General features: G+C 44.8%; 1 protein-coding gene across 1 annotated transcript in view; it reads left to right on the top strand.

The window, feature by feature from the left end:
* Gatb (glutamyl-tRNA amidotransferase subunit B) overlaps window positions 1-17,424 on the top strand; it is a 72,391-nt gene that overhangs the window by 20,113 nt on the left and 34,854 nt on the right. Inside the window, exons 3-6 of the mRNA XM_032898152.1 lie at window positions 7,165-7,278; window positions 9,641-9,839; window positions 10,263-10,385; window positions 16,466-16,579. Of these exons, the coding sequence (XP_032754043.1) occupies window positions 7,165-7,278; window positions 9,641-9,839; window positions 10,263-10,385; window positions 16,466-16,579 (550 nt within the window). The remainder of the gene's footprint in view (window positions 1-7,164; window positions 7,279-9,640; window positions 9,840-10,262; window positions 10,386-16,465; window positions 16,580-17,424) is intronic.

The raw sequence follows: 17,424 nt of genomic DNA, 5'->3' as shown, positions 1-17,424 counted from the left end.
CCATCTAACTGGGGTAACTGGGCAAGAATGAGACTAAACCAACACTTCGAACGCCAACATGAAAGCAAGATAACCAGGCAGTGTTGTGAGAGCGTTCTTTTTATTTTTCAATTATTAAATTTGTTTATTCTCTTTATAACCCACTGTCGGCCCTTCCTCTCCTTCCACTACCCTCTCCTGTTTTTATTTCTTTTTAACCTAAGTGGGGGCAGTCTCCCCACTTGGCCCCAGGATTGCTTTTCATTGCTTAAATCCCTAGGGGTTAATCTCAGACTTTAGTATCTTGTAACCCAGGAAAGAGCAGGAGAGTCTGCTCCAGTGCCCACAGCCAGGCTGTTGGCAGTGTTATGATCTGGCTGTGGGCTGCCTGAGATTGCAAGTTGGCAGAGACAGGAGACAAAAATGAGGCTTCTGGCACTTTAGATCAAAGCATTGCTCTTACCCTCATCTTGACTACCTGTGAGGGGTAGAGCTAGTACAAGATAGCTAGAAATACACCATCTTCTTTCCACAGGGTGAATAGTGATTTCCCACCTTGCTTAAAGAGGGACTTCAATAGAGGGAATTTTCTCCTGCCTGTGCTAAGCATCAAGAACATATATAAGCTATATGAGTATCCGTGTGTGTATCCAGTACTATGTTCCAGCCAGTACTTGCAGTGGTCAGATTCCCAGTTAACTGTCTTCACCACTGAGTGACAGGTTACCGAGTTTACTTATGGTAGCAGGGAGCTCTTGTATTGGTTTAGAGCTGTGTAAAAGAGCTCAGCGGTGAGGACAAGTGCTGTCTGTATGAATCAGGAAGTTCACTCTTTGAGGCAAATTTATGGTTAGCAATAATGGCCCATTTTACTGCCTTGTTTTTACTTAATAAATTTTAATTACTTTCTGTCCATAAATTAAAACATATCCTAATTATTAGATTTGTCATCTATAGCGTAAATTTCACAGAATAATTGCCATTTGGGCTTTTGGGGAGACATCACCTTATAGTCTTTATTTTAATAATTCAGTAGCTGGATTTTCAGTGAAGACACGGTTATGCTGTGTTGCCTCAACTTTCAAAGGATGTACTGATGGTACTCATTGGATTACGTGTGTCATAGCGTCATGGGCTGACCGGATAAAGGCAGATGAGGACTGCCAGAGGAATGGTGTGAGTTGCAGACTTTTTGAAAGATTTGCATTTTTCCTTTGAAATACATCCCAGCTATTTTGCAGGATAGGTCCTAGAGATAGTTTTAATGAACTATATTTATAATTAATATCATTTCCCATAAAAATGCTCAAACTCTAGAGAATTACTTTGAGTAGGTTGCAAACCTTTCTTCTGTCAGTTTGAGTTCATTCAGTTCAAACAGGTGGAGGAGCTACATATGTTCCCTATAAAATCAGTAGCATTTCGTCACTCCTGCCTTCCAGTATGAGAAAAAGCCCACAGAATTTTTAGTTTTATGCGGGCTGAACGTACTCAAGAATATGACACTTTATTATTATTTATTTATCAAAAGAAAAAGCCATAGGGGTAGATGGAGAAGTGTGTGCTTACTGTTACAGTCAAAGCCTGCATCCAGATTCATGCCTCCCATTCCCCTGATCTTCCTGGTACAGAGCGAGGGCCAATGCCAGTTGGGTTAGCTGGGTTTGACCAATGGGATGCTTTGCTGAAAATAGCAGCTAAGAGGAAGGAAGCAGTGGATGCTTCTCTTTCCTTTTCTGCCTTTCCCAGCTTTCCCTGCTCTGTGTGTGTGTGTGTGTGTGTGTGTGTGTGTGTGTGTGAGAGAGAGAGAGAGAGAGCATGTGTGTATGAGAGAGAGAGTGTGTGTGTGTGTGAGAGAGAGAGAGAGAGAGTGAGTATGTGTGTGTGTGAGAGAGAGAGAGAGTGTGTGAGAGAGTGTATGTGTGTGTGTGTGTGTGTGTGTTATGTGTGTGAGAGAGAGAGTGCATGTGTGTGTGAGTGTGTGTGTGTGTGTGAGTGAGAGAGTGTGTGTGAGAGTGTGTGTGTGAGAGAGAGAGTGTGAGTGTGTGTGTGAGAGTGTGTGTGTGTGTGTGTGAGAGAGAGTGTGTGAGTGTGAGAGTGTATGTGTGAGAGTGTGTGTGTAGAGAGAGTGTGTGGGAGGGAGAGGGAGAAGGAGAGGCAAACCACTGTGTGCGTGCACGTGTGTGTGTGTGTGTGTGTGTGTGTGTTGTGGAGTCGTTTTTTGTGCCTGCAGCTCTCCAGCTCCTGGGAAGCAAATCCATCATGTTCCCAGTATTCTCTAGTAGCCTCATCTTTCCTCTCTGTCCCTGCAGCCCTAGGATAGTGGTGACCTTTTGCTGTGGGGAACTCCCCCTAGTTGTATCATGTGTCCTCTTTGGCACCTCTACCCTTCTGTCATTTGTGTAATGAAATCTTTGCTCTAAATTTGTTCTATTTTACATGCTAAGAGTATTTTCCATTTCCTTACTGATACATTTCTAGAATAGCTTTGCTTTTATCTCATAGTTATCGTCATTGGAATGTTGATAAAGGGAATGTTAAATTATTCATCGTCTTAGCTAATGTTTAATCAGTTTGGTATTATATTTAGGTGATGGGGCAAAAGAAGAACCAAGCATAATGATACGATTGTCCCCTAAGAATTCAGCCTATGAAGGGGTAGTGCTTCTCTGAGGGCTGTGGGAGCCAAGAAGGAGGCTTGTACTGGAGTAGCGATGGGTTAGACCTCACACATCCAAGGGTGTTAGAAGCAGCAGTTTGTACAGAGTGAAGAGTGCTGGGTAGATGTAAGCCACCAAGAGGGCTAAAGGGTAGTTCAGCAGGATCATTAAGGCTCTGAAGAGTCTCTGAGCACTTGGTGATGGGAGCAGTAAAGCAGAACTTTAAGCAGAGGAGTTGTCTGGACACAGATTCTACAAAGGCTACTCTTGCGGGGAGCATAGGAGGAGACCTTCAGGGCAGGCTCTTGCCAGGTAAGAAGCAGGAGCCTTGGTGGAGGAGGGTGGGGTTTCTGGACTCCCAGAAGATGCGGGAGGGAGGTGAGGATATGGAGGAGTTTGGTGACTGTTTTACATGTGCCTGGCAGTAAGTACAGCAGGTAAAGTCTGTTGAACTCAGGGAGCAGAACTTGCTTGTTTAGTTAAACTAAGTGAATCCCACACGAGAAGACCTTTGGCCATATTGTGCTCACGGCCTCTCCTTGGAGGCCCACGCATGTTTCTGGGTTGTTTATTCTGCCCTGTGAGCTGGGTATATTTATTTTATGTTGTAAAAAAAAATAGTATGGCTATAGTGCTGCTCATGTTTTACAGACAAGCCAAATCACTGGTTCTAGGAACTAAGTGGTCAGTATCCCTGTTTATTGCCCACCACTCCTGATCTCCTTGTCTAGACTCAGAGCCTCACAGTCTGTCCTTTAGCATGAAATTTGTTGAGTACCCATCCCCTGTGTGTTTCACCCCACTCTGGCTATCATAGCTTCCGTATCTTCCCATGAAAGAATCAACTTTCTAGCTGAGAAGTCATGGTATGAGTTTTTGTGTCAGAAGTGGGACATCTCTGTTAATTTGTGAAGTCCACAGGCCCACCTGTCAGCAAACCTCCCACGTGTGGAAGACGGTGTACCGAGTCTTTCAGAAAGTTGAACGCCGCGCTGTGGGGCTCAGCACTTGGATCTGTAGAGCTAGAAGCTGGGAGAAATAAGACATCAGAGGCAGTGGCCACCTTGAGGCCTATAATGGATTTGTTTGGGATGCCGTTCTGAGGCTGTGTCAAATGTAGATTTAAGAGCTAAAACTAACTCACTCTGTCCTTTGAAGATTCAGAGTTGACATAGCAGTTAAAGTCTGAATTCTGCAGTCCTCCTGCTTGTCCTGCTTCTTACTGGGTACACTGAATTACCATATCTTGATGTGTCCTTCAATACCCATGACTAGACATAACATGGCAGTATCTACCCTCAGATTACTAGGAAGACAACATGACAAGTGGGCATGGTATATGCACTGTCCATGACTCCTGACATACCCCAGTACATGGTAAATGCCTGCTGCGTGTCATACCTGACACCGAGGGGGACTCTGAAGGCTCAGCTTAGAAAGGCGTGTGTCTGAGTACCGAGGATTTCTGACTTATTCTCACAGAAGAGTGGTAGGACTAGTCCTATCTTCTTTATAGTCACTGAAATTGTTGTCTCAGAAAGAAGACTCAGGAACATGCTTTGGTACAAGTTGGTTGTTTGCATTCTCAGGCTACTCCTTTGATCATGTCATATATAATCGCTTTGTCACTTAGAGAAGTTCCAAAAACAAGTTCGAAAGCCAGAGGTGGCAGGTGCACTTTGAAAGGGCCATCGCTGCCATCGTGAGACCTTGCAGTTGCCTTCATCCTCATTTGAGCTCAGTGTACATGGATTGAGCACCACTCTTCAGTTTCTGCAGAGTCCAGAGATAGAGGGCTGAACAGAGTTCCCATTCTCGTGAAATTTGTGATCGTATAGAACTACATGGAACAGATTTGATATATTGTGATGCAAGCGCAAATGGAGCACAGTTGAGGCATGGGAAGGATAGCATTCATGTTACAGAGTGGTGACATCTCAGTAAGCTCTTACAGGGCACGAAAGGGATGTGTGTGCAGGTTTGTAAAGGAGAACTGAGCCATAGGTCAGGGCAGGGCATGGGAAGAACATGTCAGAGCGGGGCCTTCTGTTGTGGGGATGTTTGGACTGTAGAGAGACCTTTGATAGCAGAATATGACAAGATATATTTTTAACAGCATCACCCTGGTGATGGAAAATAGGCTTGAAAAAGGCAGGGTTGTCTCATTCCCACAGGTTGATCAAGGGCAAGGACAGGGACAAAGTCCTATTTATCTCTGTGTCCCTGATGTTCAGTACATTATAGACATTCAGGAAATATTTTGGAATGAAGACAGCTCAAGTTGAATTTTTTCATTTTTCGCTCTATCCTCAGAACATGCTGACCTGGCCTTCCATCTGTCACAAGCAGCTTGACTAAGATCATCATAAATTCTCTTTTCTTGGCATTCTTTTAGTGGGTACTCTGTTTACTAGTCCTCTGTGCTGCTGTAGTGCCGTGGCGATTGATGGTTATAATTCTGACCCTGAAGCACTTCAAGGCTCCTAAATCATCAAAAAAAGATTAAAGTATATTCAATATCACTCTAAGTTTGTGTGTTTTACTGCAGTCTTATTCTTTGGAAATTGATGGCTTATAAAGTGCCTGTGTACTTGATAAGTACACAGTGAGAATATGTGGTCACCCACAACTCCAGACTCTCCTGGTACCAGGAACAGGCAACTTACTGTGTATGGTCAGAACAGAGTGACCTCCATGCCTAGAGGAGGAAACATGCTGGGCCCAGATTAAGGGGAATCAGATGTTGGAAAACCAGTGGGAGGCAGCCAGCAAATCAGATGTAGACCAGAGAGATGGAAACTGTATTACCAGACAGGCTGTGCCCCAGCCTCAGAAAGAGCACACAATTATTATAGCTTGTGTGCCTTGACCCCTGTCACCAGGCTCAGGTGGGGCAGAGCTCTCCCCAGCTCAACTAGTATAGCAATAACAACAGTTCCATGAGATGTCAGACACTGGCACGTGAAAGCACCGATAATTAGATCATCCTAGCCCCATGCACATCTTTCCTTGAAAGCCATTATTACAGGCTGACAGGACTAAGAGACCCAGAGTGAAGAACTGGGAAATGCTGGAAGATGGCTCCATTGGTGACTTTCTTAGATTCTGAGAAAGGGGGGTATGATGTCAATGTTGTCTCCGAGGGAATTTGTTTGGGTTTCCTTTGGGAGCTTGTATTTTGCCATCATTAGAGATCTGTCTATATTTTGTCACACCGTTTCCTTCCGAGTCTGTCTGACTGGTCAGTTCTCATCTTCTCAGCTGAGAAAGCCAGTCCCCACCGGAGCCACAGGGATCCAGCTGCCACCCAGGCAAGGGCAGCCTGGCTTCAGAGCTGGCTTCACTTACCACCAGGCTCCCAGGTCAAGCCTCTCAGGTCTCTTTGGAGGAACTTAGCTTTTCTGTATCCTAAATACTGGGGTAGTACTAATTTTCTTCTTTAAAGGTTGAAGTAAAATCATTACTGTGAAAACTCACTATAAAACATCACCTAAACTAACCTGGTAGATAATAAATACTATGTCATATGCTAAGTATAATATTACAGAGAAATGTTAACTATACCAGAGAATACCACAGATCTTCCATTAGAATGCAGAACTTTATCTCATCTCCCCAGTTCAGTAGCCTCACAGATCTTCCCGGAGTACAGTGGGTTATTAATAAGCCATTGAGTCCCTGTGGTGGAGTAGGCAGATGTTCCAGGTGTTCCTTGGTCTGCAAGGTGTGTATCACGTTCCTTTCTGGAAAGCGGAGACAGTGTGTAGCTGTCCAGAGAAGAGGTGGAGCATAGACACAAGTCCAGAACTAGCTATCTTCTTTACTGGATTACAGTAATTATCTAGTTTGTAACCTCCAGAGCTGTCCCCAACCTTGGGACTGGGATCATGGCTAGTTGTCTCTGGGGTCCATTGGAACCTAAGAGCTCCAGGGGCCTTGTAAAGCCTAGAGCACAAGGCACTGAGGACACTGATGCCAGGACCTCTGAGGGAGGTGGCCATGCCTGGGAGAGAAAGTGCCCCAGACCCTGACAAAACAACTGTGGTTATTTTGTTCTTACAAATTTGTTCTTTTTTTTTCCTGCCTGCGGAAAAAAAGTTCTTTTATCATCAGCCTCTTGGATCCCCTCTGTTCCTCTACACATCACACTTCACCACAGCAGGACCCTTCCCTCACAAACCACTGCTTCACATAGATACTGAGTAGCTCCTGGTTCTGTTTGCAGAGAGAGGAAAAGGGGATTTAGTCCATGTAGTAACTGCTCTACTGAGCATTTTGAAACTTTTCTCTGATGCTGCGTATGGGCAAGGTCCCTTGGATGGCACTTTTTTAATATCCAGTGGGACCCCCTGCTGCACGCGTGTTCCTGATTCTCAGTCAGCAGCTCGTGAAGCAACGCTGGCCATACAGAGAAACAGATAACTCCTATTGAAGGGCCCAGTGGAATATTCAGGGGTGATATCAGATAGAAGCAGAGCATGTGTTTGGGCTGTGGTTCTAAAAGAAACATGTGGTGTTTGTAAAGGTTCTCAACAGGAGGTGTGTGGAAGCCGCAGTGATGGCTGGCTTGGCACTGAACTGCCACATAAACAAGAAGTCCTTGTTTGACAGGAAGCACTACTTCTACTCAGACCTTCCGGTGAGTATGCTATGTGATCTGCACTTCTAAGTTCTCAGCACTGGGGCCTGCCTTGGTGGGTGGAAGGGAAGCACCACTCCAGTTTTCCTCAGCCCTCTGTCCGTCGCAGCAGGAGGTCCTGGCCAGCCCTAAATGAAGGAGAGGCCCCCCTGGTGTTTACTAGATTGGATGTGATTGTCCTGATTGCTGACTCCTTGCTTAGTCCTGTGCTTCTGTTGGTTTACTCATAATTGAACAGGGCCCAGGAGAGGCCAGTGCTGTCAGGTTCTCCCAGCCATGCTGTTTGGTGCTAATTGCCTGTTAGGACACAGGCTAGCCCTGTGGCTGAAGCCGCTGTTAGTGCCCACTGTCAGAGCAAATACTAGAAGAATGTGCCTCTTTCATGTAGACGTTCCTAATAAGGACACTGTCATCTCCCAAGGAGCAAGTAACTAGACAGTAGTGGCAGAGTAGTAAGCTGAAATGAGCCCAAACTATAGGTGAGCAGCAAACTCAATATTTACCTGCTTTCCCCCAAATTTAGAAAGGTTCTTAAAGTGGTGTCAATGCGAATGAGAGCTGAAACTGAAATGGTGAATGAGTTTCTGAAAATAATGTGTCATTTAATCAGATGTTCTGATAGCTGAGTATGATTTATTAAAAAAATAGCAATAAACATTGCCATGCTTCCTTCTCCTGGAACTGAAGATTGGAAGAGTTGGGTTTGGTGGTGAGTACATAAATAAAAAGTAGACCAAGTAGAAGCCTGTACCCCCCCCCACAGTCCTCCCACAAGCTCTGCTGTATAAAACCTAAAGAAATGTTTAATTTTCAGTACTCAGATGAGCGCTGTCCACCTGACTCACATACCACACTGGGAATGCTTTCACTGCAGCTTATTCTTCTGGACTGAGTAGTTCAGAACAGATGGTTATGATACTGCACAGGACATGTTGATGCTAGAGTGAATTTGTTGTCTATCTGAAACTCAGACTTAGCAAGGTGCCCTAGTGTTTTGTCCAGCAACCTGGACCAGAATTCAGGTTTATACATGAAGGTTTATCTGAGCATAGATAGGGAGTTAGCCTTTGGTACAGTTCCCCAAGTGTGATCCCAGGGCACCCAGTGTTAACATTTCCCAGAGTCTTGTTAGGATTATAAATTTCCAACCTCACTCCTGGCCTCCTGCATTAGAAACCTTGAGGGTAGTATTAAGAGTGCTGTGGTTTGAAATGTCTACTTGATTGTCTGAGGATGTAGAAATTCTAGAATCCTTTCACTGGCCTACTAGGGAGAGGTACAGACTTGGGCCATTGTGGCTTAGGGACCTCCTGCATCTGTGTGTGGCTTTAGGCAATGCTCGTGACCCCCTCTCGCCTGAACTACATAGGCTTGAGGGATTGAATGAGGGCAGCAATGTCCCCAAGTACTGCAGATGCTTTAGCTCTTTTCTGTTTATCTTCAGTCTTTCCATTGCTCTGTATTCTCAGCATGTGTTTGAAAGTAATTCTTCTTTTCCATTTAGAGCAGTGGTTCTCAATCTTCCTAATGCTGAGATCCTTTAATACAGCTCCTTATGTTGCAGTGACCCCCCCACCATAAAATTGTTTTCATTACTACTTCATAACTGTAGTTTTGTTACTGTTATAAAGTGTCATATAAACTCTGTGTTTTCCGTTAGTCTTGGGCGACCCCTGTGAAAGGGTCGTTCATCCTCTAAAGGGGTCGTGACTCTTGAGTTGAGAACCACTGATTTAGAAAGAGGGACAAGCATCCTCACAGCAGCCACCAGTTATTTCATGCTATCTGCTATCCGTTAGCCCTGTGTGCTCATACCATAGCACTTTCTGGCCAGAGGAACAGGGGAAGGACAGTTGGCATGATTGCCTACCTGTAAGAGCAGAACTCGAACAAGCTAAAACGCATTGGCAGTTGCTGTAGGCCATATTGCAAGTGGATAGCTAACTGCTTAGCCAGCATTCCCTAATAAGGGGCTCAGCAGGAGCCTGGTGATGAGATGCAGAGTTTAGGCTAATGAGTTAAATGAAAACAATAAACTCTTCTCTTAGGGGCTCTGACAATGAGATTATTGTTATTCCCCAAAATGGGACTGCAGCAAGCAAGGTAGGATGTGTTACTAATTGCATCATTATTAGGGGCATAGAGACTTTGGGTGGGTAGTGGGGTAATGGGACAAGCCAGAAGAAGACAGGTTAATTATGCCAGCGATATGTAAAGTACATTTTTTTTTTTTTTGTCTCCTTGTTTCTCCCATTATTTGGGTCTGTTTCAAGTAAACCTTTATGATGTGAAACTAAAAGTGAAGTGAGTCCCAGCTTTCAGTTCTGGACTAGTGACTAAATCCATATTTGTTTCCAAGCAGGCCGGCTACCAGATCACCCAGCAGAGGCTCCCGATTGCTACCAATGGACACTTGACCTACAGTATCTATCTAGGGAAGAAACACAGTCAGGTGACCACCAAGACAGTGAGGATCAAGCAGATCCAACTGGAGCAGGACAGTGGCAAAAGCCTCCATGATGACCTGAGGTCGCAGACACTCATTGATTTGAACAGAGCTGGTAGGATGGGTCTGCCCTGCTTCTTCCAACCCTCTCTGTTCTGGGGTCTTAGGCACTTCTCCTCCCTTCTAGACTTTTCTCAAGCCAATTGAGAAAGCAGACACCGGAGCCTGACTGACAGAGATCAAAATACCCATGTTGGTATTAGCAGAGCTGATGGGAGAGCATGGCCTGAACCATGCTCACTGCTAGGCTTGCCAATACTCAGCCCTGAAATCAGACAGACCTGTCCACCCTGTCACAACCACAGCTGGACATCCTTAAGAAATGAGCCAAAGTTAAAAATCCACAAGTTTCAGAAGTGGGGGAAGGAGGATCTGCTTTGAGGGTCCTGCATTAATGCCAAGTTTCCCCAAGATCTCCCGACTCCTTAGCTGTTGAGTCTGTGAAGCCCAAGCCAGGTGACTCACCTCTCTTTGGTAGGAATTGGCCTTCTTGAAGTGGTCCTGGAGCCCGACCTCTGCTGTGGAGAAGAGGCAGCCCTCGCTGTCAGGGAACTGCAGCTGATCCTTCAAGCCCTGGGCGCCAGCCAAGCCAACATGGCAGGTAGGAGCTGCATGGACACTGTCCCTGCTCCCTGCCATCTCCTCTCACTTCTGGCACATTCTGCATTTGGCCTGTCACACCCCATTTTCCTTCCCCCTCTTAAAATTCCTCTGGTGGTCTTTTTATGAGCCTCAAACCAAAAATAGACACAGACAACATTGCATACACATTGAGCCAGAAAGACAAGAGACAAGATTCACCTTCTCCTGCCTCGTTCCATGACAAGTGTGGAGGTCATGAGGTGTGATCAGACCTTTCAGAACAGAACATTGTTCATAAATACCTTCATATTTTGTGAGTTCTATACGCATAGCCTGTTGTTATTTTGGGAAGATCTATTTCTCTTCTTTTGCAAAATGTTTATTTATCTTGAACCATGAGCTACCCTGATTTGATTATACATTATACATGCTTAGGTATGTGGATGCAAATAGTAAGATATCAGATGGCATTCCATTCATTTGTACAATTAAAACACCTTTAAGCCCTGCACTCTGGACACAGAGGTAGGTGGATCTCTTTGAGTGCAAAGCCAGCCTGGTCTACAGAGAGAGTCTGAGGCCAGTGAAGACAAAACAGTGAGACCCTGTCTCAAGAAACAACAACAGTAACCCAATCTATTATCTTAAAACCTGAGTAAAACTTTCTGTGTGTGCACAGGAAAAGCTAGTTTATTGGCTCTGAAATAAAGTTATGATTTCACAGGCCTAGAGATACAGCTCAGTAGAGTGCTTACCTGGCATGTGTGAGGCCTAGGTTCAATTCCCAGCACTACAGAAAGACAAAGTTATACCAAACTGCCTTGATCTTTAAGTCCAAGCAGAGAGACCCTTGTTCTCCTGGGTCTGGAGTGTGACGAAATTACATTATATACATAAGTGAAATTGTCTTAAACATTACTTAAATCTTAGGTCTGCTGACTTCTGTTTCTTCATGACAACTTTATCATGGCCCTTGCTCAGTGTTCCTTTGCTGTCCCTAAATCCCTGAGAGGGAATGTCTCCCATGGTTTTCCCCATGTTCTTCTTTTACAGACTGTAAAAACTCGCATCATGCTTGGGCCCTTCCTAACAGAATACAAGCGTCTTGTTTCCATAGCACGCATATTACAGCAGCCACAGTGGGCACTTAGTGTCATTAATGAGGATGTCCATCTGCCTGCTGGTGCTTAGTACTGTGGGTACCCTTGTCACGTCACACGGTATGTTTGCATGTTACACAGGACCTTCTGAAGTTCTGATGCCATGCTTGTCACAAAGAACATCTTACAAACGATAAATTGTAACTTCAGGAGCCCTAGCACAAGTGAGACCCGAAGACCAAGCTTGCTTATTTGTCCTCATCTTTAAACTAAAGGCCGGAGAGATAGCCCCATGAGTGAGTGGCACAAAGGTTAGACATGTAGGAATAAGGGAATTCTCTACTTCCCACTTATCACTAGGCTGCTTTTTGTCTACAGAACCTAAAGGAATGTGAGCAGTTTGGATGGGTAGCCATTAATGCTCTAAGCATTGATTCTGTATCATGTGCTTACCTCCCGCAAACCCATGAAATAATGAACAGGCTGCTTGTTAGCTGAGGAAGAGTCCCATCTGGGTCCTGTCGAAGGCAAGGACGCCTGGGCCGAGGGAGAGTCCCCTTCAGGTCCTAGTGAAGACAGAAGCCACAAAGGCAAGAGCTCATGAGTGAGTGGCAGCAGCGGGTCATTAAATCTCATTTGTGGTGACACTGTCTGCACTTTGTGTTTCTTTTCAACACAAATCAGCAGCTTTGTTCCTAGGGCACTGCACATGCTAGATGAGCTCTGTCCAGTAGAGCAGCCAAGAAGCTCAAGTGCTTTGGAGCACTGGGCTGCCTGGAAGGTTCAAGAGTCTGACTTCTGGGCCATTAGCATTTTTTGAGCCTAAATGCAGACTGGTGTATCAATACTGGAGGCTACACTCGGAACCGAAGGCTTTCTTGAAGACGTGCCCCTCAAGACCTTGATGCTTATGGACTGAAGTGTGAACTGTTCTGGGTTCTATTTAACCTGTTATGGTAGTTTTGCTGATGAATGTGAACCCTCATAGCCTAGTGTCTGAGTTCTTCCTTTCTCGTGTTCAGCATGTTGCTGCTGTTAAAAGAGATCCCCAAACCAGTGTGTTGATCCAAATGCGAATGAAAGTAGAACCACGAAGTATTCCAACACTAATACTATCTACTAGTTGGAATGTTTAGTATGTGCTTATTATATTTATCCTGTAACGTAAAAAGTACATTTCTGGGAGATGGTGATATGCCTGTTTACAAGTAAAGAGACTGAGGCTAAGAGTCTAAGACTCATTAGAAGTGTCTGCACTGCACCCGAGCCCAAGTGTGCATCCTTTCTTTATACATGGTATCGTTTTCCCCAGGCATAGCCAGCTGGCGTCCTACTGCTGTAGATACCTGCATAAGAGAAGTAGGTGCTAAAGCATGTGTGTAGACAGAGAGCCTGGATCTGAGTCAGAATCCAAGCCTGTGGCTTTTAGCACTTTTAAAAGTCATTCTCTAATAGCTGTGTGGGGGAAGGAAGAAACAGAAGAGAAAAAGAAGCCAGGAGTCAGAGCTGGGGTTCTGGTAGAGAGGCAGTTTGAAGTGCTGCAGAAGTGCCTAAGTGCCTCTGTTGTTAGCACTGCACTACTGAGACTGGGTACACCGGTGGCTGTGAAGCTGCACATGTGACAGAAGGCCTGTGCTAGGCGCATGCTGCACACTTTCAGCAACAGTAGTAAGTCTATAGCGTCTCCACCTACTTGGATGAATATGTCTTATGATCACTTTTGGCTGGGGATGTAGCTCAGTGGTAGAACCCTTGTCTAGCATGTGTGAGCCTAGGTTCTATCCCAGCACTACAAACAGGTTTTACTCACTCTTGTCCCCCACATTCTCTTCTGTAAGTTCTGGAGATTATTCAGCAGCCAGAATGACTCCACAGACCTCCCCATCCAAGCCTCAGACCCCCTACAGATTGCAGTTTTTATTCTTGTTGTGCAATGTGCTTCAAAAGGAGAATGTGACTACTCCCACATTGTGCTCAGTGGTATCGTGTGTAGTTTAACTGTTACAAATATCTACCTGGAGAAGATAGAAACTGAGCTTGATGAGACCCTTACACAGGAAAGAACCCCCTCCCCCCAGTGGGACAGAATGCACAGAGGTAAACCTGACTGATAAGGCTTTCATGTACTTGAGGTAATTTGACTTAAATTGTTTAAAAGGCATTTTTGTCTTCATGAGGTAGAGTATCTTTTGTTAATGTCTGATACTATATCTGGATCCAGGCTGGCGAACTCTCTTTCAACACGACAGGATACTAAGTGATTCTCCTCAGACATTTATGTAGTGTGGTGTTCTCTGGGAGAGACTAAAATTCATGCCTTTATTTTCCTTCCAAATTAGAATTCTAAATCATGAAAGAAAGTGTCATCTTTAAAAGTGACTAGTAATTCATTCCCTTGAGGGTTTTTTTGTTTTGTTTTGTTTTGTTTGTTTGTTTTAAATCTGTCTCCCAAGCTTTGTGGTTTGCCATGCAGAGCTCAGTGTACTTGGGCGGTTTTCCTTTGGGTGTAGTGGGCCTTTCATGTGATTGCAATTGTAGATCAGCGCTAGTTGGACAAAACCATAGGACTCACCTGGAAACTACAATGAGACAGAAGCCAGTCCGCCTGCTTACTGCTCAGGAGATCACCAGTGTGCTGGAATTCATCATTCAATGGGGTTTAACTCACTGGATAACAACAGTGGGTCACACCTAGCTCTAGCTTCTTGAAAAGGCCTTGTCTATGCTGTGAAAGCCTTACCCTCACCAGGAAACACATCAACAAGCAAAACATGAATAGTTATGATCATTGTTCTAAAGAAATAAATGACTCTCAGTGCCAGAATAATTTGGAAAGTGGCAATATTGCTTTTATAGGCCACTCAGCAGGATTGTTTAGTTAAGAACTAAAGAATGATTCAAGGCCCTAGCCAGCCTAGAACTAGGTGATGAGCTTCCAGGAAATAGCTAAGTCAAAGAGTCTGGCCTGAAAAAGAGTTCACAAAATACCACCAAGGTTACCAAGGTGACAGGTAAGTGGAGAACAGTCAGAAATATAGATCTTCCAGGCGATGTGGAAATCATGATAAAATTCAAGGGAGAGAAAGACCAAGTTTCATTTACAATTTGGAACCCACTATTGCTCCTATGGAAAGTAGATTTCAGGTCGAGAAGGGAAAAACAGCCCATGTGAGAATGAGGGATCAGGTTCAAGGTGACACTGCCTCACAGTGATGGAGAGGTGGGTGGATCCAGACAGTTCTTAGGACAACAATTCATGGCAGGCTGGGGTGGAGATCAGGGAGCAAAAAGCAAAGATGGCTTCCAGGAAGTTTAGAGAGAGGGCTAGCTGAGATGGGAAGATGAGGACAGACCACGAGTCAGGATTTGGAAACCGGAACACTTGTCAGGCGTGGAGTGGGGTTCAGAGGAGAAGTCTGCCCTCAGAGACTCAGGCGTCACGAGCACAGATGTTATTAGAACTGTGTGCCACTCCGGAGAGCACACGAGTGAAGAAGAGACTTCTGTGTTCTCACAGGAAAGGGGACACAAGCAAAGAAAATGGAAGTCGAGTGTTCAGGAAAATGATAGCATTAAGCCACCTGTGCTGATGTAGGATGGTGTTTCAAGAAGGAAGGAAACCAGGAAACCCTGGCTCACAGGAGGATTATGAGTTCCAGACCAGCTTGTGCTGCAGAACAAATTTGAGTTCATCCTCAGCTATGTAATAAGGCCCTGTCTCAAAAGACAGCGGGAAAAAAATGAAGGATTAATTTATATGTCACAGTATGGTGAAAACAGAATGTGTCTTTGTCCATTGGCTCTGGCACCAAGGAGGTTGTGGCACCCCTGACAAATGGCATCTTCAGAGATTGGGGATAGGAGCCAGGCTGCAGTAGGTTAGGATGAACTGGAGTAAGGGAATGAAGTCAGTATGTGCATTAAATTGTTAGAGAGGATTTGCCTAGAGGGAGAGCAGAGAAATGGCTCATGACTGATAGCATGAAAATTGGGCTCATGGGAATAGGTTTTGGGGCTTCTGTTTGTTTTCTTAATGAGAAATAAACACTATTACATGTACATATATCAGAGAGAATGCTGAGAAAGATTCGTAAGCTGTATGGAAGAGAGTACTCGTAAGGTCCATGTCCTCGGAGGGCAAGAAGTGATTGAAAATTGGGGCTTTTTCACTCTGGTCTTAACAAAGAAGTTAGTTGACAATAGATATCAGTCTCCTCTTCTATGTGACATAGATTCCTTATATTCTGCAAAGCTACAGGACCTCCCCAGGGAGGTCCTGAAGAAACTGTCTAGTAGAGGGAAGGACACTTATATGTTCTCTTGGAGGTCGAGCCTAAGGGGAGGCAGAGAATGATAGTAACATGGAAGCTAAATATAAGGTGCACATCTGTAATCTTCGTACTCCACCCATCCCACTCATAGTCTCTGCTTCAGCTAATCCTCCTGATAACCAGGAAAGCTTCAGATGCCCGTTTGTGGAAGGAAACCCGTTACAGTGCCTGAGAAGGGAAAGAAACAGCTCAGGTTTCAGCTCCTGCCCTTGATCTGTAAATTCTCAAGGACTGTCTTATAAATCTCCTAAAGACACAGAGATTCCTGGAGAGCAGTGTGTGTGTGTGTGTGTGTGTGTGTGTGTGTGTGTGTGTGTGTGTGTGTGTGTGTGTGACATAATCAGTTTTGAGGCTTCCCCCAAACCCAGTTTAGACACTTTGAAAGGAACTGTAGAGTAGAACTGCAGAGAGAACCTCTGGTTTTAATAGCCTTGTTCTCATTTAGCACACGGATACCAAATAGATTCTTTCAGTCCATCCCAGTGTCTGTGAGTGCATATTTACACACAGCTCTGACTGGCTTTGGATGGACAGCTATGTTCTCTGAGGCTAGATTGTTCTAACTGGACAGAAAATCAAGTTAGATACTACTTCCGTTGACATCTGCCCACCCTACAAACCTTATTGCTTCAAAGAATGTCTACAGTTTTTTTACTTTTTCCTTCCAGAGGGTCAGCTGAGAGTGGATGCCAATATATCTGTACATCATCCTGGAGAAGCCCTGGGCGTCCGGACTGAAGTAAAGAATCTCAACAGCCTCAGATTCTTGGCCAAAGCCATAGGTGACTGTCAGTTTGGACCCCTGTGTCACCTCTTGTTTGTAACAGTGTGTGCAACAGTGCTTAGTAGCAACCTCTAGTTTTCACAGTTCTGTGGACCAGGTAGTGGCCCTATTGGACCTGCTTCCACTCATGCCTGCAGCTCTAGAAACTGTCACATCAGCAGAAGCAAAGATCTGAGATGACCTCAATCACATCGGACTTGAGGCCTCTCCATCCACATGGTCTTTTGTCCTTACTTTGTGTGGCCCAGTTGTCAGTAGATGATCCCGGGCAGGTCTAGGCAGAAGAATCAAAGTTCACGTGAGTCCTAAATTCTGGAACTCTGCTACACAGTGTCACTTCTGACACAGTTTTTTTTTCAAGGCATCTTAAATACAGACCAGACTCATGAGGAAGGAAATAGAATCCACCTGCTTTGAGAGGATTTGCAAACTATGGTGGCTTGTACTGCCATGTATCATTCACTTTATGATGTCAATTCATTCATTAGACTGCATATAGTCTATTTGGTTAATGTTTTTCTCCTTTTTACCATTTTCAGCTAATAGACTGCATGTGCCTGTACTGTTGCAGTTGGTTTCCTAGAGCACACAGTGGGGATCTCACTGATGACAGATGTATGATAAGAGCTAACATAGAGCAGGCTAGCTCTAGAGGCAGTCCCACAGAAGTTAGAGACTGAGTCTGAGGGGAGGACATCTCAGGAGACTCAGTTAGTCTTTAAAGCCAGAGTGAGTCCTGTCGGGCACACTGAAAGCAAGCCGGCCGAAAGGACCGTGGTCACCTTGTTGCAGCCAAGATGTGTAGAAGGCTCTGGGTCTCTGATTAAAACCATTCAGGAGATG

The sequence above is a fragment of the Rattus rattus genome, chromosome 3 (assembly GCF_011064425.1).
Source record: "Rattus rattus isolate New Zealand chromosome 3, Rrattus_CSIRO_v1, whole genome shotgun sequence".
Classification (NCBI taxonomy): Eukaryota; Metazoa; Chordata; class Mammalia; order Rodentia; family Muridae; genus Rattus; species Rattus rattus.
Note: the sequence above shows the minus strand (reverse complement) of the source record. Positions and strands in the feature narration are given on the sequence as shown.